Genomic DNA, 23,563 nt, shown 5'->3' on the forward strand with positions numbered 1-23,563 from the left:
GAAGGTTCTATTTGGTCATTTTCTAGTGCATTAACGGCAAGTTCTTGTTTTGTCTTACGAGGTATGAGAGTTTTCCATTTTTACATATACCAGACAGTTAGTATTGTTCATTTGCATTATACTTTTTACCCCACCAAGATATGCATATCTCAATCAATATCATCTTGGATAATAACTGAAGGAATCCTATTTTTAAAGCAAGCCAATATCTTATATTGTTGATTTTGGAAAAAGAAGGGAGTGATTCCATCAAGCGTTATTCTATTATTTGAGAAGATCTGGGGAAGGTTTGTTCTGAGCAGTGGGTATTTTGTGAAATACCTTGATGGTGGCATATGAGTCAACTGCAGAGTCCAGAGAAGATTAGATTAGGGTGTGAAAGCCACATATCTTAGGCCTTTTTTAGTTGCTTTAAGGAATTGCAGTAGAATTTAGAGCTTAATTCTGAGCTTTTGACCATTAGTTTCCAGTCCCAGTGTTTCGATGTTTGAGCTAATTATTGCAAAAGCAAGTTATGGTATATCAGAATTGACGATTAACAAGGTTGTTTTATACAGATGTCCCATCATCACGAATGATTCTCTGCATTTTGTTGTCCATCAGGACAGTCATTACATGCACAGAACTCGGTTCTGTTTTGAGCTTATCTTAAGCTGATATCAAATTTTAGGAATCCTCATATCATTGACAAATCCATGTGCAAACAAATGGTCTCTTGACTAGGTGCAAGGAACCTGTGGATTCTTGATTTTGACTATTAACTTGTTATTTCTCTAAGACTTGTTTTACAGCAAGCATAATGCTATATAGAGACCATGTGATTCGAGCATCCTAGGAAACAAATGTTTTGTTTTGTTGGAAGTGGAGAAGATACATGAATTACTGAAAAAATGGAATACTATGACATTTTATGCAACCTGGTAAGGAGGTCGGCAGGACTGAAAGGTGGTCTCACAGATTTCATGAAGTTATGTCAGTATCAGAAGTGTTTCTTACATTATGGATTGTATCAACTTAAGCTGGTTTGTGATCTTCTGTTGTGTCTCCATCTCTTGAAATATAGACTGTTGATACCGGTTGGAATGTGGATGGCATGTTGCAAGCATGTCCATGCTGCTTCAAAATAAATGTTCCAACATCATTGAACTTAAAACTACAGTCTGTTACTTTCAGAAGAACGAACACAACGATTCATGCTCATACGAAATAGTTGTCTAAGAGAAAACTAAAGGCTGCACCTTGAGGAGAGTGGTGTCATGTACCAAAATTTTATTACTTTTTATACAATTTTTATTGAGTTTTATCAAGTTTTGTTTACTTAATAATACTAATGAACCTATTAATTTTTTTATAATTTTGTAAGAAATAGGATCAAAGATTTCAAGTCAAAGTAAATTTATTAAAAAGTAATTTATATATTAGTATTTAAATGTTACACATAAAGACAAAAAAATTTCTTTCTATAATTTAAAATTTGATTACAAAAAGTCGAAACTTAAACTATTCTCCATCCTTAGTGTACGGTTGAGACCCGTAGTGACGCTTCCTCTTCTTGGTAATTAGTTGCATTTTTCACACTCCTTTCCAAAAATTAAAGTCTTGATGAGTAGATCAATGATTGCTTGGTGACATATATTGAAAAAAATGTATTCGATCACTCTCCCTCTTCAAAAATTCAAATCTTATATCGAATAAGTGATGAGTATATGAATACTTGCTTAGTGACATATATTGAAAAAGATGTATTAGATAGTGTTTTTATTGATGTTATCACACATCGTTTTCAAAATATAAAAAATCGTTGTAGACAATTATAATTATTTTAGATATTTTTACTTTGAAATATTAAACAAATGTATTGATTTTACTTTTTTTTAAATTTAATGTTAAAACTTCATTTTAACGTACTTATAGTTTTTAATTATTGTTATTATTTTAGTTATGACACTACTAAAAAAAATTTGTAGGAGGTTTGAGTCTATGATAGAATAAGAAATGTCAATGAGAAACTCATATAAAACTCTCCATTTAGTCTTGCAGGCTATAGGATAACTTTTTATTGTTGATGAGAAACTCATATGTCTTCGCACAGGGTGCATCAGAAACTGATCAAAATTTGATCCCTCTCTCTCAACCGGCAGTTCTTCAGGGATTAGCACCAATAAAGAGATGATTTTCTCTAATTTGGATAAATTATCGAAAATATTTTCTATTGTTTGGATTTATCATATGGAAAATAATTTTCGCCATCACTAATGGAATTATTTGGGTGTTAAAGATAATGAATAAGAGTTAATTACAAAGTAATAGTGTTGTAAATAGTCGATTTTAGTTAATACTTATTCTCAAAAGAATTATTTTATAGCATAATATTGTACAGAGAATAATGAGAACAATCATTATAAGTGAAGCACTACGTCACGTAGAACAACTAAAATAAGTGAATTACTACTTTACATGGGACAACTTGAATAAGTAGAGCACTACTCAATGTGAAACAATTAATACAAGTAGAATAGCTACTTCGCATAGAATAACCATTTCACATGATGACAGTGAAAGCAACTCGGAATAAGTGGGAAGGTTCATGAATTACTTTCATATTAAGATGTTCTGGAGAATTTGACTTGGTAGCTCAGATATGGAGATAGTTAAGAGGTTTTCTTCTTAACCTTTTCCTGAAGTATAAGTGTTTCACCCTCTTACTTTGTTCTCGTATATCCGTTCTCATACACATTATTCTCTTGTACTTGTTCACGTACAACTTCTTTTTTTGTACATTTTCACGTATATCTTTTTTCTATTACCTTTTACTTCTTATTACATCCAATTACAGTAACGGTTACTCACATTAATATTCTTCATAATAATGTCATTCATTAGGCGCATTAAAACTTATTCTTGAGTAATCGTTACTTTTAGTACTATAGATAGAGCCTCACAATTCATTTAAAGGGGCTCTTCTCTCCCTAAAAGGGCTAACACATTCTCCTCCAGAGCTTCTCTCTCTAAATTCTCTCTCTAATTCTCTTTTATTTCTTAATTCTCTTCTTATTGTTTTTCACCTGCAATAACACTCAATACTTCAGAAACTGCTCTAATATTCCTTTTCGTCACCTCGTGTGCATCCTTTTACTTGTTTACAACGCTTCCTTTTACTATCACAAGAACTTTTTTTACATGTGTCATTTGATTTTTACTAATTTGAGATCAAATTAAAAAATAGACATGAAATTAGGTAAAATCAATAATAATATTTTCTAAAATATTTAACTATATCTATAACTATACATGAAAGGAAGTCTTTTCATGCCTTATCTTTGCGCCATGTGGAGTGATAATTTTGTGCCGTGAAGAGCTCCAATTGATTGACATGTGAGCTAGTTGAGTTTGGAGGCTTCTACGCATGAGTTTGGTCCTTTGGTCTTTTGCTCTAAACGTGTGGGCTTTGTGTTTTTCCTTGCCTTTTACCTCAATCACATTTTTTTTCTAACTTGTAAGGGTTATAGGCTTTAAGATATGGGACAATAGTAGAAGTTGGATGGATGCATGGCCTGTCAACTTGATAGTCACAACTCTTTTGCATGCATGTGGTGTATAGTACTTTCATCATCTGCTCTGTATTCTTTGGGTAAATTATCTTCCTTTCCTTTGGATGAAAAAAAGTTTACAGTAATTAAATTGATTAAATTTGAGTTAATAAGTGTTTATAGATATCAGTTAAACATGCTCATATCTGAGTACTTTATTTAATAATTAGTGCAATACAATCATTCATACGACCCTTAGCTCTTATTCACTATTAGTTTATAATTATAGTAAGCTTTAATTTTTTAAAAAAATTTCTATCTCATCACTTTTTTACCATAACATTAAAAAATATAAGTATTTTATCAATTGTGTAAAATATCTAAAACCTATATTTATATGTATTATCATTGAAATATTTTTTATTATAATTATTAGTAAAATTTATTCAATTTATAAATAAAAAATTTAATTGCATTGAATGGTTTCATTACAAAATATATTTTTATTTTAATAGTATTGAATTATATAAATACTAATTTTTAAGTTAAAAATTTTTTAAATTAAATATTAATAGTCATCAAATTTATATTCCTAAACTTGGTATAATTTTTTTTTTGTTCTTTGAAAAATGTCTTACGCCAAGCGTAAGCGTAAGACAATTTTTGTGATTCTTGGCTGTTTTTTTCATTAACTCGTAAAATATTTTACATTTAAAATAAATTTTTCATGTTTCCAAAACAAACTTAAATTACTTTCATGCTCCTTTGCTAAGAGAAAATGTGTAGAGATGTGAGATGTACCAACCAAGTCCAAAGTGATTGTTAATGCATGGACAATTGGAAGAGATCCCAACTCTTGGAATGGCATGCAATTTGGTGTGGCTGTTTTTGAGCTATCCCTTGCACATTTGCTGTTCCATTTTGATTGGGAACTCCCTAATGGGATGAACATGAACGCTCCAGATATGATTTGAGGCCTTCGGCTCTATTGTCAAAAGAGAAAGAGATCTGTATCTGATTTCCCATTCCCTACTGTGCACCATGGGTGCAGTAATCAGTAGCTTGAAGAAAAATATCAGACGATCACGTGGTAAAGCTAGTGACAAGATTGTCAAATCACATTTCACATGGCAGCTTTCGCTCCTGATGTTGAGCTCTAAAGTTCCACTTTGTACCGTAACCATAACCATGTTTATGCTACTTTTATTAATTCCTTGTAGTTTAGAGCATTTTAATAAAGACTAGTCTGATGTTTTTCAATTATTTGAGGATCTACCAAGACTGAAGTGACTGAGCTTGGTTGGGGAGCATTGGAAGTGTAAAATTGCTTGGAAGTGCTTACATTCAATGTCCTGGACCCAAAATAAGCAAAGAGGGAAAAGGACAATAATGATAGAGAGTAAAGAAAGCAGAGAAGATAAGAAGGACATGAGACATTGACACCATTGTCAATCACATTTCTCGAAGGAGAATCAGAAATTGATGAGCTTTAACTGCCAGTTTTTAATTGTTTTTGTTATGCTCAAAACCTCTTTCCTGTGACCACGTTTAAGTCATGGGCTCATGGCAGTTTCTTTGGGCTTCTTGCTCAATTTTTTTGATGACCATTTCCAATATTTCAGTTTTGACTTCATCCGCAGAGAAATAAATAAAATTTATTATCACTCAGCCTAGGCTTACACTAACAGACAAAACTATGTTTCAGAAAAACATTATCTTGTGTGAACTCAATTGTAGTTTAAGACAGACATGAGAATCTGGTAATATTAAGATGCCATTGCACTAGGAAACAAACTGAAGTCAATGGAGAACAGTTTCCAACACATCACCTACTAATTAGAATTGAATGGAAGGCAACTTCAGTAACAAAAACCCATTAGTTTCTCCAATTTTCTACATTGATGGACCACCCTTTCTTCTCCTTTCCAATGCTGTTCACTTCCATTATCTTTCTGTTCATGTTGCTGAAACTAGGGAAGAGATTCAGAACCAACAACTTGACTCTAAATCTACCACCAGGGCCATGGAAGTTGCCTGTCATAGGGAACATGCACCAACTTGCCGGCTCTCTGCCCCATCATTCATTAAGTGATCTGGCCAAGAAATATGGCCCCTTGATGCACCTTCAGCTTGGAGAGGTCTCAAACATCATTGTTTCTTCTCCAGAAACTGCTGCAGAAGTGATGAAAACACATGACATCCTTTTTGCCAACAGGCCGTATCTGCTTTGTGCAAATATTGTATCTTATAATGCAACAGACATTGCATTTTCACCTTATGGAGCCTATTGGAGGCAGCTGCGGAAAATTTGCACGTTGGAGATGTTAACTTCAAAACGTGTGCAATCATTCAGTCCGATTAGGGAAGAAGAGGTATCAAAGCTGGTTAGAGCAATTTCTTCCAAAGCAGGATCACCAGTCAACCTTAGTAAGATGCTATATTCTCTCACATATGAAATTGTTTCAAGGACTGCTTTTGGTGGGAAATGCAAAGATAAAGGGGAATTCACATTACTTTTCAGGGAAGCTATAAAGTTGGGTGCAGGATTCACAGTTTCAGACTTGTTTCCTTCAGTCAAATTGCTTCAGTTCCTCAATGGGTTGAGGCCTAAACTTGAGAGGCTGCACCAAAAAGTTGATAAGATTCTTGAAAATGTCATCAATGAACATAAAGCTAGCAAGGGAATGGCAAAGAGTGGTGAGGGTGAATCAGATGACCTTGTAGATGTTCTTTTGACTCTTCAGGAGCATGGTAACCTAGAATTTCCTTTAACAACTGACAACATCAAAGCGGTTCTGTTGGTTAGTAAGTCTATTTTTCATATATTTTTACATATTGCAGTGCACAATTCCTTGATTGCTTTATGATCTTCTGAAGTTACTCCTGACCATGATCCCAAGTTGTATCCCTTTAGCAGTGGGAACAACCGGACATATAGCTCAAGAATGGAAATTATTTTAGTCTTTTTATTCATGTAGAACTTGTTTAATACTATTTCAGGATATTTTCATTGCTGGGAGTGATACATCATTCACAGCAGTAGAATGGGCAATGTCAGAAATGCTGAAAAACCCAAGAGTTTTGCAGAAGGCTCAGGCAGAGGTGAGGCAGGTTTTCAATAGAAAAGGGGATGTTGATGGTGAAGGGCTTCATGAATTAGAGTACTTGAAGCTTGTCATCAACGAAACTTTGAGGCTGCACCCTCCTATTCCTTTGCTACTTCCGAGAGAGTGCTCTGAGAGATGCAAAATTAATGGATACGATATACCAGTCAAGTCCAAAGTCATCATTAATGCGTGGGCGATTGGCAGGAACCCTGACTATTGGACTGAAGCTGAAAGGTTTTATCCAGAGAGATTTCTTAACAGTTCAATTGACTATAAAGGGGCTCATTTTGAGTTCATCCCATTTGGTGCTGGAAGAAGGATGTGTCCTGGCATGTTGTATGGTATTGCCAATGTTGAGTTACCTCTTGCACAGCTGCTGTATCATTTTGACTGGGAACTTCCAGGTGGGAGAAAGATAGAAGATCTAGACATGGATGAGGTTTTTGGGGCAGTAGTTAGAAGAAAAAATGATCTGTGCTTGGTTCCAATCCCTTATTGTTCTCAAACAACTGAATAAAGGCTGCCTGGAGGCAGTTGTTTTCTATAGTTGGTCAAGAACACAAATATCTGATGTCTAGTAAGCAGAACTACCAAATGCCACTATGTCATGATTCCTACTTATTTGAGTGCTATGGATTTCCTTATTAGACACTTTTTCCCCAATAATTTTATGTTAATTGGCTAGATATTCCCTCCCCTCTCTTTTTTGCCTTCAATGCTGCAAGGTTGTGTAATTCCCTAAGTGGAATTGAATTGAGACAAAGGAGCTTTGTCATCAGAGCTAGACACCAAGGAAGTATATATCATGGCCCAAACAGTGCATAATATCACTAATATTAATTTCTGAACAGTACCCAAGTAAGAAATATCCAAGTTCAAAAATATCTGTGAGAGCTTGACTTTCAATTTCCAATATGAGATCTTGATTGTTTATGTTCGTCAGGTTAACTGGTATAAACTGAAGGTATGCTCTCATTTTGGTATGAGTGAAATATATAAATATTTCCAAAATCTGTAGAACTGCAACAAGTGATTTAAAAGAAAATGAAAGCCTGAACCCTGTGAGGTGAACTGGTGATGTTTTGGATGTATGCAGCAAAGAGTTAATGTGTGATATAATAAACCTGATTCGAAGCATTGTGAAAATCTTTGATGAGAAAGATGGTTTGGCATCTTGTGGTTTATTTAATTCCTTTATGCATCATTTGTTCATTTAATTAGTGAGAGAGATTGGTTGGCTTTCAATTTCCAATGCAACCGCTTTATTTACATAGCCAAACCAGATAAATTTGTAGAAAAATAATAGGATACTGAAAACAAGAACAATCTAGCTAAAAAGAATTCAGGAATCTTTTTGAAATCTTAACCCAATCTGTTTGTCAGAAAGCTGTCTTTGGGTACATTCATAATATTCTACTTTGAACTATGACAAAAAAGCAACGAGAAAACTAATCTCTAAACTGAATCAGAGCTTTATCTTCACATATAATATATTCCATGAATGAGTTTTTATATGGCATCATCTGCAATGTTTTACACAAAAAGAGACCCTTACAAGATCAGGGAAGATCTGAACTCTGATGATCTATTTTTGTTTTCTAGCCCAATTGCTGGGCCATACAACGTGCCTATCATTTTTTTTGTGAAAAGCCATACAACAGGCCTATCTAATCTCATCCATCATGCAACCAGGCCTGTCCTTCCGATTCCTTGTAAAGGTCTGCATACCCTCATTCAAGATCTAGACATCACCAAGACCTTTGGCTTGATGGTTAGGAGGAAAAATGAGCTTCTCCGAATGCAGTGGCCGCCAGGGAAGATTATTATGCTGTGCATTATTGTATGTCATATAGGCCACTCGCCTACTACTATAGCTGAAGAATGTTCAGTTCAGTAATATTACCTTTTTATGTTTGAAAGAGTCATAGCTGCAAAACGAAGAAGTTACTAAAAAATGATTATGGAGTTTCAAACTTAACTAAAAGAAATAGTTTGAGAAAATGATTCAGAATCTGAAAATCAAAGTTTTGATTTTTGGGAAAATATGTTTAGTTAAATACATATATACAGCCTTGACAGCATCTGAGAAAGAATTGAACTGATATCAGTTCCCACTTTCCATCGATTTGATGATCATGAAATTCATTTCTCAGGAATTAATTAGGTATAGATAACACAAAGATTAATCAGCTTAAGGAAACCACCCTGTAGTATAAGAAGGGTTCAATCTATCAGAGAATGGTCTTTCATGGGGAGTATACTCTTCAAAGCAAACCCAAGGTTGGTGAGAGAGGCAGGTTTTTGAAGCAAAAGGAAAATATAGACGAAACAGCTATACATAGATGAACACAAGTATTTCAAAGGTGGTTGTTGAAGAAACAATGGGGCTATACCCTGTTGTTCAGTTCTTTGTGAACATAATACTAATGTTGCATTTGTGATTGTTAGGAAGTCGATTGTCAGGAAGATAATATTACAACGTTTGGTAAATTTGAGAAATTACTGATTAAAATCCTGAGAAGATAACATGATAGCATTTAGTTCACAAGCACTGCTAGTTAAGTTCTTGGTCCCTGAATCTTGAGTTCCTGACTGCTATTTTGGTGAAGGATTTACACTAGAACTACTGTTAAGGATAACAACTTCTACAACACAAGTTTTGCAAGAAGCTAAACAACAACTCTTGGTTACCATGGGAAAAGGGTTACACTGGAAGTACTGTTAGAATTGGTGGCTTAGACCAACTGTGCCAGAATTTGGATTTGTAATGTCATAGTTTGACTGGAAGAGTTTGGTGTCAATTTGCACATAGAGAACTTAACCATAAGAAAATAATTAATCATCATGAATTCTATACCAAAAGTCACACAAGATAGAGTAAATTAGTTAGAATCAAAGCAGCCTTTAGTAGTTTGTTGATTCTACTGCACTAATTAAACTTATTCTCAATCAGAGACAGACAGATCTATATTCAATATCTTTGGCTAAACCTTTCATCTGACTTAAAGCTAGCAGCTATTTGGGAAAATTCTGATAGAAAGAAGTACAGTACACATAGCAAAATTCAAGATGACAACAACATTTTGACCAAGCTGGCCTGTGTTTTCCTCATGATGCTATATCCATCCTTCTCAATTCTTTCCTTTGTATGCACGTGGTGCTGGAATATGGGACTATGGTGACTGACAGAGTCAGCAACAATGACTAAACCAGAAAGCTGCCTCCATAGAATATCATTTCTTTATTAGTAAATTTCACTTGCTACTGTTTTTCTGAAATTAATTTTTTTTCCATGACATCTTGTGATTTGAATTGAGAATGATTTTAGTAGACAAAATTAACCGCAAAACCACAAAAAATATAAGTGGAGTATTGTAGCAAACAGTCCCATTTCTCATGTAAGAATTGTCAAAGGACCGTAAGTCCAAAATATGGACATGGGTTCTGATAAACTATGTAGACTAAATGCATGCAGTTGTGAATGAAAACAAACATCTTGGTACCATGGAGAGTGAGAAATTTGCAGAGACCTTCTGTTCAAATTGTTGGAATTTAGCAGAAGAAAACAGTAAGCATTCAGCAAAAGTTTGCTGACTGTGACAATGTAGATAAATTTTAATAATGAAGTCATGCTGTCACCTTTGAAAAGATGATCACACTATTTCAAGTTGGTCATAGATTTTGAGCTCATGTCTTTGGACTGACCAAAAAGCTAATTTTGGGTTCTTAGATGATCTGAAGCTTACACCCATATTGACTTATATTTCTTGGGAAAAAACTGATGACTACCACCTTTGCCTACCAAATACTTAGTGAAGCCAGAAATATTGAATTATACAAATCAAAATTATTTTTCAATCTTGTAAATTTGGTATGCATTGTCACGATTCATAAAATTTGAATTTCGAGATATCTAAATTAAAATTTCGACCAAATGAATACGATATTTAATGTTAACACTTTCCATATATAATCACTTTGTTAAAATTTACTAATTAAGTTAGCTATCGCATCTTAACTATATTTTTTATGCACGTCGGAATATAAAAATAGATGAAAATTCAACTTAAGTTAATGTTCTATAAAGGGGGTCAACATAAAATGTTGAAATTGGACTCAAAGGTATATTTATTTAAATCTTTCAAAATGATGATCCCACCAAAATTGGATGTGTCTCTCTGCTCTTGTACTAGGAGAGTTCTATAAATTTACAGCAAGGGATGTTAGCTAACACTCATCCATGACAGACAGAAGCTGATAAAAATCTGCTTTAGTGTCATTCTCTTTCAGTCAATACATCATGGAGCTTCATCTGCCTTCCTTCCAAGTTATGTTCACCTTCCTCGTTGTTCTCATCATGATAGTCAAGAGTTTAAAGAGATCGATCAAAAGGCAAGAATTCACCCCAGAAGTCCATTCCAGGGCCAAGGAAATTGCCTGTGATAGGAAATTTGAACCAAATTGCCAGTGCTCTACCCCACAAGACCGTGAGAGACTTGGCCATTAAACATGGACCCTTGATGCACCTGCAGCTTGGTGAAGTCTCGACAGTAATCGTTTCTTCACCCGAAGTTGCCAAAGAGGTCATGAAAACTCACGACATCAACTTCTCTTACAGGCCTGCTCTTGCTGTTCCCAAGATCACTACTTATGTCTTCACAAACATTGCCTTTGCACCTTACGGAAACTACTGGAGACATCTGCAGAAAGTTTGCACGACGGAGCTTCTGAGTGAGGCCAGGGTCCAATCGTTCCGATCGATAAGAGAAGAAGAGGTGTTGAATCTCATCAAAACGATAAACGAAAGTAATGGGAAGCCTTTCAATCTTGGTGAGAAGATTTTCTGAATGACATATGGGATAACAGCAAGGGCAGCGTTTGGTAAAAAATGCAAAGATCAAGAAACATACATTGCCATTATTACAGAACCCACGAAGCTCGTATCTGGTTTCTGTTTAGCTGATTTTTTTCTTTCAGTGAAAGTGCTTCAGCTTTTCAGTGGTCTAAAGCAACAAGCTGAGAAGTTCCATAAGGAGAATGATAGGATTGTGGAAAACATCATCAAGGAGCATAGAGAGAAAAGGGCAAGAGCGAAAGGGGGTAATGAAGAAGCAGAGGAAGATCTGGTTGACGTGCTCTTACGGCTTCAAGAGCAGGCTGAGTTTCAGTTTGAAGACAAAAACCTCAAATCAGTCATCTTGGTTAGTAAGCTGTTATTTGTTACATAAATTTTGCAGTTTCAAATACCCTTTTCTTCCCATTGAATTCTTTACATAACTAGAGAACTTATATTATCGTTTTCAGGACATTTTTGGTGCTGGAAGTGAAACTTCATCAACAACAGTAGAGTGGGCACTGTCAGAAATGATGAAAAACCCAAGGGTGATGAGGGAGGCCCAAGCTAAAGTAAGGCGAGTCTTTGAAGCAAAAGGAAATGTGGATGAAACTGGCCTCCATGAACTCAAGTACCTGAAGGCAGTGATTAGAGAAACATTCAGGATGCGCCCTTCTATACCATTGTTGCTTCCTAGAGAATGCCACCAGGCTTGTGAGATCAATGGCTACGAGGTTGCTCCCAAAACTAGAGTTCTGATCAATGCCTGGGCACTCGGAAGAGTTTCTGATTACTGGAAAGAACCTGAAAAGTTTTACCCTGAGAGGTTTCTCAATTCTTCAGTCGATTACATGGGCACAAATTTTGAGTTCATCCCATTTGGTGCTGGAAGGAGGATATGTCCAGGCATACTGTTTGCATCACCCAATTTATAGCTGCCACTTGCTCAGTTGTTGTTCCATTTCGATTGGAAGCTGCCAAATGGAATGAAGCCTGAAGATCTAGACATGACTGAGGTCTTTGGCATGACAGTGAAGAGGAAAAATGACCTTGTCCTAGTTCCAACTCCTTACCATGGTTCTACCGTTGTGCAGTAGAACCAAAAATGAAAGAAAATCTTTGGATCCCTTGAGCTCACCACGGAAGACTGTTGGATTAATGACTTGTTTCCTAATAGCTTATGCTCTCATCTCATGCATGTAATCCCCCATAAAATAAAGCTGAGGTTGTCATGCAGTGGAAAAAGAATAAGCTAGTGCTGTCATTTTCTTGCTTGAATTGCATGGTGAAATGTTGAACTATTTCAAAGATTCAATAGCTAAAAATATTAAATCAAAGAACAACAAATTCTTAGAGACGTAAAAAGTATAAATTTGACTATTAAGTTAAATTGTATAAAGTTTTACTAAATAAATTTGTCAATATTGATGCAAAATCTTTATTTTTTTGCTCTTAATGTGTTAAAGTAAAACACTTTAGACCAACTAAACTTAAATCAACCCATGCTAGAATTTGGATGATCCAATTTTTTTTTCCTATGATGAAAGAAGCTTTTACGTACTATGTCTATGTTTAAATCCTTTTAAGCTTCCCTTATGGTCCAATCCATCTCCTCCGAAAAGGCTCAATGACTTGACTTTCTTTGGGAACAGCAATGCACCAAAAAATTCAAAGTTTAGCCAAATTGTCCGTCATTGGAAGGCAGATAAGGTACCAAAATTTAGTACCAAAAACACGAAAAGTACAAAAAGTTTAGCCGACTTCCAATTCAAAGCACCAAAAGTCAATTGCACATTCAAGGTTCAAAGTGAAGCCAAGCCTAACCAGCATTAATGGATTGTGATAACGTATCTTATGTAATTATTAAGATTTATATAATAATTTAAATTTATTATTATTAGTAACTTGAACTTGAGTTCTTAATGATCACGTAGTTTAAGCTTAAAAAATTACTGATCAGTTCTTGAAGTTGAGTCGTTACATGAAGGATGTCTAAAAATCTCATTTTCCTTTATCTCATCAGTGAATATGCCCTAAGCATGGCCATGAAACTGAGATTGACAAAGAGCTTGCACATAGCCAACCAGATTAATGGGACTTTAAATCTCAAATTAAAATGAATCAAAATTCAACATATCAAATTGCATCTTCTGTATCATGAAGGATGATGGAGAAACTACTTTTCAAGTTATAGATTTTATATATGAATTCTATATATACAGATTAATCCTTTTGATTAATATATATGAAATCTATGCCTAAAGCAAGCAAAGCATTCCATGACAGAGAGAAACCAGGACGGTCAACCCTCTCATGAAAATGGTCATCAAGCTCCCACTAATCCACCCTTTAGCTCACAGAATCTAATTTTTTTTAGCATATATGTAACATATAATATAAATTTAATCCCTATATATCCCAGTTAATGCGAATGGGGGAGTAACCCCTTGGCTTGAAATTGTTATATATATACTCTTGCTTCCTGAAGATATACCTTTAAATAAATATTTCACCTAACAAAAACACAAATAAATAGTTATGTAACCTTAAAAGTTGTATTTGAATATTTAATTCAATCATGTATGTAAATATCTTTTACTCAAACATCAAGTTCAAACCTAATTTTTTTTCGATAAGAACACAATAAAACAATTATTATCCCTGCGGGTAGATAGGTTTGGTGGCATATGTGCCCTATATTATAAATTTTTTAATCTGATATCTAAGAATGGTCATGAAAACTAAGGATTAGATTAGAAAGAAAATATCTTTCTAAGCTTATAAATAATTTGCCTGCTACAGATAGCCCCATCAACTTTTTATTTTCCAAGGGGACAACAAGTTAAGGTTGTATTTCCTTGAGTTCCATGGAGCTAGGATTTTCCTCTACACTTTTACTTACTTTCTTTTTCTTGTTCATCATTGCTAGAATATTGAAAGGAAAAGAGGCCAAAAACACCACTGTAAAGCTACCTCCAGGACCCTGGAAACTACCTCTTATAGGGAACTTGCACCAGATCATAAGCCCTTTACCCCATAAAAAGCTAAGAGACTTAGCCAACAAGTATGGACCTCTGATGTGGTTAAAAATGGGTGAAGCTCCTACCATTATAGTATCATCACCAGAAATTGCAAAAGAGGTTTTGAAAACTCATGGTGCTAAAGTTTCCCAAAGACCTCTTCTTTTTGCCAGAATCAGGGCATATGATTTTACTGGCATTGTTTTTGCACCACATGGAAACTATTGGAAACAAATTCGGAAGATTTGCATGATGGAGCTTTTGAGCACAAGCCGTGTCCGATCATTCCAACCAATCAGGGAGCAAGAGGTTTCAGCTCTGATCAGAACCATGTTCATGAATGAAGGATCCTCGGTCAATGTTAGTGAGAAAATATTTTCATTGACATATGGCATAACAGCAAGAGCAGCCTTTGGCAAGAAAAACAAAGACGAAAAGGAGTTCATAAGGATTGTTTCGGAGATGTCGAAGCTCGTAAGTGGTTTCTTCTTGTTTGAGCTGTATCCTTCTAACAAGTTTTTTAACTTGCTTAGTGTCTCAAAGTATAAACATGAGAAATTACATCAAGCTTCCAACAAGATACTTGAAAACATTGTCAAGGAACACAAAGAGAGGAGAAGGTTACAGACGTCAAACACTGGAAATGAGCATGTAGAGGAAGATCTGGTTGATGTCCTTCTCAAGCTTCAACAGATTAGTAACCTTGATTTTCCTCTAACAAATGATAACATAAAAGCAATAATCCAGGTTTGTTTTCTTTATTTATTGTTACATTACTTGGTCATGGATTAAAACTCAAAATGACCAAATATTGAATTTCTTTTGAAATATTAAAGGGTTTTTAGTTGAAAATTTATATTAGTGTATTTTACTCATTTAAGTAATCATGTCATGAGTAATTCATAGCCGAGTAAATCAAAGAAAGATGCTAATATCATGAATATGATATTCTTAGGACATTTTTGCAGCTGGAGGTGAGACTTCGTCAACAACTGTAGAGTGGGCGATGTCGGAAATGATTAAAAACCCTAGAGTGATGAAGAAGGCACAAGATGAAGCAAGAAGGGTTTTCAATGAAAGAGGAAGAGTGGATGAATCAGGGATCCATGAGTTGGAATATCTAAGCTTAGTAGTTAAAGAAACCTTGAGATTGCATCCTTCCGGTCCTCTTTTACCAAGGGAAATGTAGTGAAGATTGTGTGGTTGATGGGTACGAAGTACCTGCTGGGACCAAAATCATTGTAAATGCATGGGCAATCGGGAGAGATCCTAGGCTGTTAGGAAATTGCGGAATTATCTCTAAAGAATTACCCAAGATCTAACCCAATCAATAGAATAAAGAAAGAAAGAAATCAAGCACACCCACAAGAACACAAGAATTTACGTGGTTCAGTCTTTTGATGACCTACGTCCACGGGCACAACAACAGAGAAAAATTCACTAAGAGAAAAATCAGGAGATTACAAGAACAGTCTCAAACTCATAACCCTTATCCCACGTACACCTAAATCACTCTCTCTAAATCTAGGTGATAATTATTCTTTAACCCATAGGGTCCTTTTATAGTGCCAAATACAATAACCTTATCCTAATATAATTAGGAATCTTATCCTAATAGAATTAGGAATTGTTATTCTAATCTAACTAGATTTAAAGACTATTTTATAAGGTATACTAATTTAATTAGAATTAAACAATCCTAATTAAATCACAATTCAAGACTATCCTAACAAATCTCCACCTTAGGCTTGAATTCACCAAGCTCCACCTTACGAACCAATCTCTGTCGACACCGCCACTGCCCCAATGAGCCTCAAGCACTACGAACACCGATCAAGTCCAAGCAATGCTTGAACTTTATCCCAGAAATTGACTTAGTTAGCATATCTGCCGGATTTTCATCTGTAGCTATTTTCTTTACTACAATCTCACATCTAGATTCTTGTCCAAAACAAAGATCACTAACCAAGTCTCGAAGCCATAAGGCCTCCTTCACAGTCTCGGTCACAGTCATATATTTAACTTCAGTTGTAAACAAAGCAGCTACTACTTTCCAACTGATCGCAGACCCTGAGAGAGTGAACACATACCCCATTCGAGATCTTTTACTATCTAGATCACCAGCAAAATCTGATTTGGAGAAGCCAACCACATTACGACTAATGTTTGCACCTCCTTCACACACTAAGCCAACTTCAATAGTAACTTTAGGTGTTTTCACAAGCTCCCATGTTTGATCCCAGTGTAGAGACTCAATCTTCTTAGAAGACTCGACATATATAATTTTCTCATGATAAAAGTAAGGCTCATCAATCTCTACTTCCACAAATAAAACATAAGAATCAAAATCACCATCAATACAAGTAATGCTTCGTTGAGATACCAATTCTTGTACCTCTTGCAATTCTTTCTGGATTTCACTATCATCTCGCACTGTCACAAGAGCATTGATTTCAAGCTCCACCTGCTTGCCAACTTCTTGGTCTGATGTGTTTGCAATTCTAGACTTTATCCCACAAAGTAATGCAGACTGTCAAAGGTAACATCCCGACTCACAATAAACTTGGGGAACTTACAATCAGTACACCACAACCAATAACCCTTCACCCCATATGCATAGCCTAGGAATATGCACTCTGTCGCCCTCAACTCAAGTTTACCATCACTCACATGAACATGAACAGGACAACCAAATACTCTCAATATAAAGTAATCAACGGGCTTACCAGACCAACCTTCCTTGGGAGTCTTAAATTCAATTGCAGTTGATGGAGACCGATTTACCAAGTAACAAGCCTTGTTGATAGCTTTTGTCCATAATACTTTGGTTAGGCCAACATTAGAGAACACGTATTTTGCTCTCTCCAGAAGTGTTTTCTTCATCCATTCTACAATACCGTTTTGATGTGGTGTTTTGACGACAGTGCAATGTTTAATGATTTTTTCATTATTGTAGAATAGACCAAACTCACCTTTGCAAAATTCCAAACCTTTGTTTGTTCGAAAGCTCTCGATCCTTTTCTTAGTCTGCTTCTTGATCAATACCTTCCAATGCAAAAAGGTGGTTAACACTTCACTCATAGCCTTTAGAAGATACGTCCACACCTTTCTTGAAAAATCATCAATAAAGATCCACATGTATAATGATCCACCTTTTGATGCCACCGGATAAGGATCCCACAAATCTAAATAGATGTAGTTTACTGTACTCCTGGTTTGATGAGTTTTAGTGCTAAATTTCACTCTATGTTGCTCACAAAAATCTAGTTTTCCACTCTTTTGACCACACAGCAAACTACGCTTACTTAGTTTTCTAATCCCTTTCTCGCTCATATGACCAAATCTCATATTCCATAAACGTGTTACATCATCTTCAGGATCATTAGATGAGACCACAGAAACAGTTTCAATGACCGTGTTTCCCACTAGACAATAAAGGTCACCGGATAACTTGCCCTTCATGATAGTTAAGGCTCCTTTAGATACATTCAAGACACCATCTTGGCCACTATATTTGTAGCCCTTCTTATCTAACAAACTCAAGGATATTAAATTCTTTTTCATGTCAGGGACATGTTTTACCTCAAGTGTTCTTACCATACCATCAAACATCTTGATTCGAATTGTGCCAATCCCAACAACTGAGAGAGAGAAATCATCTCCTAATTGTACAGTGCCCGTATCAACAGATTGATAAGTTGTAAACCAATCACGCCTAGGACATATATGAAAGCAACAAGCCGAATCCAAGATCCATGTATCCATCAGGTTACAATTTGTAATTGCAAGAACATTATCAGTTTCCTCAAAAGTATCAAAGTCATCTCCAACCACGTTTGCAGTATTCTCAGACTTATTGAACTTTTCATCATCCTTGAATTTGGTACAGTCTTGACGAAAATGCCCTTTCTGACCACAATTCCAGCAAGTTTTCCCTTTTGCTCTAGATTTACCTTTTCTGTCTAAGCCTTTCTCTTTACCTCTACCTCTATTTACAACCAAACCTTCTGCTTGATTTTCATTCCGAATACCACCAACTTTCTTATTTAATTCCTTGGAATTTAAAGATGCCCTTACATCCTCGAAAGTGAGAGTGTCTCGGCCATATAGTATAGTATCCACGAAATTTTCATACGATGGAGGCAAAGAACATAAAAGAATTAGGGCTAAGTCTTCATCCTCAATTTTAACATCGATATTCTTTAAATCAAGAATAACTCTATTAAATTCATCAATGTGGGTATTAACGGACGTACCTTCACTCATCTTGAGAGTATACAATCGTTGCTTCATATAAAGCCGATTCGTCAAGAACTTGGTCATATAAATACTTTCGAGTTTAAACCACACTGCAGCAACAGATTCTTCATCCGTGACTTCTCTTAGCACCTCATCAGACAAAGCAAGGAGAATAGCACTATGTGCTTTTTCCATAAGGTCATCTTTCTCACCATCAGATAAATTCGAGGGAAGATGTTCTTTTCCCTTCAGTGCCTTCAACAGTCCTTGTTGCACTAGCAATGCGCGCATCTTAACACGCCACAGGCTGAAATCGTTTCTTCCATTAAACTTTTCAATCTCATACTTGGTCGACGAAGTTGTCATAGCGAGATTCAGATTGACCCAAGACCTTGAAGCTCTGATACCAGTTTGTTAGGAAATTACGGAATTATCTCTAAAGAATTGCCCAAGATCTAACCCAATCAATAGAATAAAGAAAGAAAGAAATCAAGCACACCCACAAGAACACAAGAATTTACGTGGTTCAGTCTTTTGATGACCTACGTCCACGGGCACAACAACAGAGAAAAATTCACTAAGAGAAAAATCAGGAGATTACAAGAACAGTCTCAAACTCATAACCCTTATCCCACGTACACCTAAATCACTCTCTCTAAATCTAGGTGATAATTATTCTTTAACCCATAGGGTCCTTTTATAGTGCCAAATACAATAACCTTATCCTAATATAATTAGGAATCTTATCCTAATAGAATTAGGAATTGTTATTCTAATCTAACTAGATTTAAAGACTATTTTATAAGGTATACTAATTTAATTAGAATTAAACAATCCTAATTAAATCACAATTCAAGACTATCCTAACACAGGCATTGGAAAGAAGCTGAGAAGTTCCATCCTGAAAGGTTCTTGGATACTTCTATTGATTTCAGGGGATTAGATTTTGAACTCATCCCATTTGGTGCTGGAAGAAGGATATGTCCAGGAATATCATTTGCTCTGCCTAATATTTTGTTGCCACTGGCACAGTTGTTGTATCATTTTGATTGGGAGCTCCCAAATGGAATGAAGCATCGAGATTTGGATATGATTGAAGAATTTGGCATGACTGTGAAAAGGAGAAATGATTTGTTCTTAATCCCCAATTCTCGTTATCATCATCCCTTCTGAAGAGACTATGCTATACTATTAAGCTAAGGTTTGGCTGGTTTGCTGATGATTATTGTAATATGATACCATATGTTATAGACTACCTAGAAAACTTTCAAAGTCAAAGATGTAAAAGGCTAGAGCTGCCAAACCTATCCCTTAATAATGGGTACAGATTTGTACCATATATAGTTATGAAACTAAAACATTTCAACCTATCCATGGGACCTTTTTTTTTTAATTTTTGAAAAGTATAGGAATTTGATTAATGAGCGATTAACAAAAAGCTACCCTATGAACTGGTAGTGATACAGGATTAACATCGAAAGAGACATAACCCTCTTCTATGTTTCACCTGTTATGATCACTTCATTTAAAAAATAAAAATCGAAATCCGGTTGCAATGGGATCAAATAACAACTCACGAAAGAGTAACCAGATACTCCACGCAAAAAGCAGAATGGTGCAAGAGAAACGTACAAAATCATCCCACTGCAACCAGAAAACATCCTTCCTGTGTACAGTTGGAGTTACCATCCATGGAATGTTGGTTAAAGGAAATCTCATCACATTGTTTAGATATAGGCATAATTAGTTCATCGATTTTGAATAGATTTTAGTATAAATTCTCCCTCTCGACTCTAATGTCATGTGTTCATAACTCGATCCATTATCTATTCATTTGTTTACATAATCACTAACCTAATCATATGACTATTTTTATTATATATATACACACACAATTTAAAATTTTAATAATAATACATAGTTATTGAACTCTTTCTTATCAGCTTAATATTTTTTACATAATCACTTACCTAATTATATGAATATATTTATTTTTATATTAAATTGAAGAATTTTTCTTGATTTTTTTGAATTTTGTTTGTTTATCATTAAAGACAATATCCTAATTGTAAATTGCAAATAAAGTTTGTAATTGAATTTAAAAATCACATTTATTTTTCTATAATAAATTCACAAACTCCATTAATTATTGGCAGCCAAAAATTGAAAACAACACTGCTGCAAATTAAGAGCCTTTACTCAATGTTTTTTGTAATTTTTTTCTGAGAGGCAATAAGAAAATTCATTAGAAGAATATAAGATCATACAAAACCCTGCACCAATAAAACAACCTGCAGGAGATGGAGTGCAAGCCCAGATGAACAAAGCAACCTATACAAGAAAGGCCAAAAGAAACCAACAGTGCATGGAAGCATTTTATACAAATTGAGATCCAAGCACAAAAGTCGGAAATACTACCAAAAACCAGGCCTCATAGTCATTGAGAAAGTCAAAAAACAATGGCCCAAGAAGAAGAGAGCCATCAGAAACCTTTACTCAATGTTAAATATGGTCAATTAAGTATATATGGTTTAGTCATACGCTCAATTCAATAAAATTGGAGGTCGAGCCCTACCTTTATCCGTATAGGAAAGGTTAAGTACTCTATATTTAGCCCCTTAAATATTATTCAAAAAATCACCTAATTTGGCATATGAAATCTATTATACATTAATATATATTAGTATAGATAAATATTATATAAAATAAAATTTTATTTTCTTGCATAATTAACTTAGAATTTCAGTAGGGTTATGTAAAAAGCCTTGGTACCGAGCATAGAACAAGTATGATTCAATCAACCATAGTAACGATGTAGCTATTTATTTTTGACATAGCAATAAAATAAGTCCTGAAACTATAACGGGTATTGAGAAAATTAGAACTAGGAAAAGATTTTCACATCAGTGATGTACTCAAGAAAATGATTTCGGAAAACATTATAATAAAATTAGTCCGACATTTTACATTAAATTTGAACTTATACAATTCAATATCTTGAACATTACTCTCCAACTACCTTCCATATATGGACTTTGGGAACATCATATATGTCTAGACAGCAACAAGTCGAGGATAGTTGGCATTTAGTGCCATAAATTCGCATGCTTCCCACCTAATATATCCATCTTTTTTTCCCATTTTTCTAAAGGTTTTTGAAGCATGCAGGTCTCAAACTCTCAAGCAATAATTTAGTTCAATAATTTAGTGATACAGGATTAACATAGAAAGAGACATAACCCTCTTCTATGTTTCACCTGTTATGAATACATCATTTAAAAAATAAAAATCGAAATCCGATTGCAATGGGATCAAACAACAACTCACGAAAGAGTCAATTTTTGTTTTGCTATGCTTAATCAAGGATTTTGCTTTTATATATATATATATATATATTGAGAAACTGAGCTTTGCTTAGTAAACTCCAGGTGCTTGAACTACCCTGTTTCCAACTTGGCTTAACCTTGGACCATGTTGAGAACAACACTATGCATAGTTACCAAATCTACTTGCCATGGCTTCACACTTACAACTTTGACTGGCCATTACTAATGGAGCCAAAACTTTCCCATGATTTCAGTTGTTCATAATAAAAGTGTTGTTATTTTCAAATTCAATTCATAATTCATTTTTCCGCTAGTATTCAGTTGGACTGGAGTACGTTGGCATAATTAATAAAGCATAAACATTTGAACCTAGAAGGTGATTGTCTATTTCTCACTCTATTTCAATGTAAATGCAATTGGAAAATAAGGGGAAAATTTTGAAACTAGAAGTATATGGTATAAACAAAATGCAAAATTGGCTTTGTTGAAGGAAATTCTAATTAATATAAAAGTAGTTTCATTTTTGTGATCCTAAACATAATAATGTCTTCTCTATACAATTTAAAAAAACTAAATCTTTATAGACCAGTTGAAAGCAGAAAAAAAATTCAACAAGCTTCCTTTGAGAGTTTTAACCTCAGGCTGAAGCTCATAGAACTTTGATGTATCTTATTTTAGCTAGTATAATTCGTGAAGCTAAACAATTTACTTAAAGACTACCATTCGTATGCAAACAGACAATTTTACGAAACCAGTCACTTGTAATCTGCAATCAAAATTATCATTATTCAAAAAGGCAATTAATCTGTATTCAAATTTATGAACGTAAAGAATGAATGAATAAAGTCGAAATTAATATATTATTTGATTAAAAAAGAAGAATAAAAGAGAGGAAGATAGAAAGAAAGAAAACAAGAATCACGTGGAAGAAAGGGCCCCAATTAACATCTTTTTGCCATTATTTCTTTATAAGTATTGGTTTAATGTGACAATTTGGGATCAATACATTAATCTGAGACACATATTTCACGTAAGAATGACAACCTTTACTTACGTGAAAGCAAATTATGCCAATAATAAATTGATGCATGAAATGATTGATATGTGAATTAGCATAAAGTTTTCCAATCGATTCAAATATAAGAGCAGACGTCGGAAGGAGATTGTCTATTTCTGACTCTATTGCTATGATTGATTTTTTTTGTTAGCATATGACTCAACTGTTTCATCGCTTGGAGACTTATTTATCAGTTATTACGCAAACATAAAAATTGTGCAAGTAACCCAACAAGGTTATGAAAATTTTAGCATATACATAATCATTTTCTCCCATCACAATCTCTTCTATTGATTACTTAATTGTCATGAGCCCTTCAATAGTTTACTTTCTAATTGGAAATCTCCATTTTGCAATTGACAAATGTAGGAAAAAACTTACAATTGAAAAATGTATAGGAGACGGGAGATCATGGGACAGTTAAAATAAGATACAGTTGATTGAATGAAG

The 23,563-nt window shown here is 34.7% G+C and overlaps 1 protein-coding gene and 2 pseudogenes across 3 annotated transcripts; all 3 read left to right on the forward strand.

The window, feature by feature from the left end:
- Positions 1–5,347: 5,347 nt before the first annotated feature.
- LOC18593317 (cytochrome P450 71D9-like) lies at positions 5,348–7,415 on the forward strand. Its single transcript, XM_018124085.2, has 2 exons — positions 5,348–6,331; positions 6,531–7,415. The coding sequence occupies exons 1-2, from the start codon at positions 5,432–5,434 to the stop codon at positions 7,152–7,154; spliced, it is 1,524 nt and encodes a 507-aa protein (XP_017979574.2). The 5' UTR covers positions 5,348–5,431; the 3' UTR covers positions 7,155–7,415.
- A 3,522-nt stretch (positions 7,416–10,937) lies between these two features.
- Positions 10,938–12,721, forward strand: LOC18593318 (cytochrome P450 71D10-like; annotated as a pseudogene). Its single transcript, XR_016027433.1, has 2 exons — positions 10,938–11,838; positions 11,942–12,721. The product of XR_016027433.1 is annotated as a cytochrome P450 71D10-like (transcript).
- Positions 12,722–14,307: 1,586 nt separating this feature from the next.
- Positions 14,308–20,093, forward strand: LOC18593319 (cytochrome P450 71D9-like; annotated as a pseudogene). Its single transcript, XR_016027321.1, has 3 exons — positions 14,308–15,238; positions 15,447–15,764; positions 19,603–20,093. The product of XR_016027321.1 is annotated as a cytochrome P450 71D9-like (transcript).
- The last annotated feature ends 3,470 nt before the right edge of the window (positions 20,094–23,563 follow it).

The sequence above is a fragment of the Theobroma cacao genome, chromosome 7 (assembly GCF_053813885.1).
Source record: "Theobroma cacao isolate CCN51 chromosome 7, ASM5381388v1, whole genome shotgun sequence".
NCBI classification, from domain to species: domain Eukaryota; kingdom Viridiplantae; phylum Streptophyta; class Magnoliopsida; order Malvales; family Malvaceae; genus Theobroma; species Theobroma cacao.

Bases quoted from the DNA above. Each gene is read 5' to 3' on its own strand.
- LOC18593317 (XM_018124085.2), top strand. From the start codon at position 5,432: ATGGACCACCCTTTCTTCTCCTTTCCAATGCTGTTCACTTCCATTATC. The intron at 6,332-6,530 runs GTTAGTAAGTCT...ATACTATTTCAG, and splicing joins ACATCAAAGCGGTTCTGTTG to GATATTTTCATTGCTGGGAG.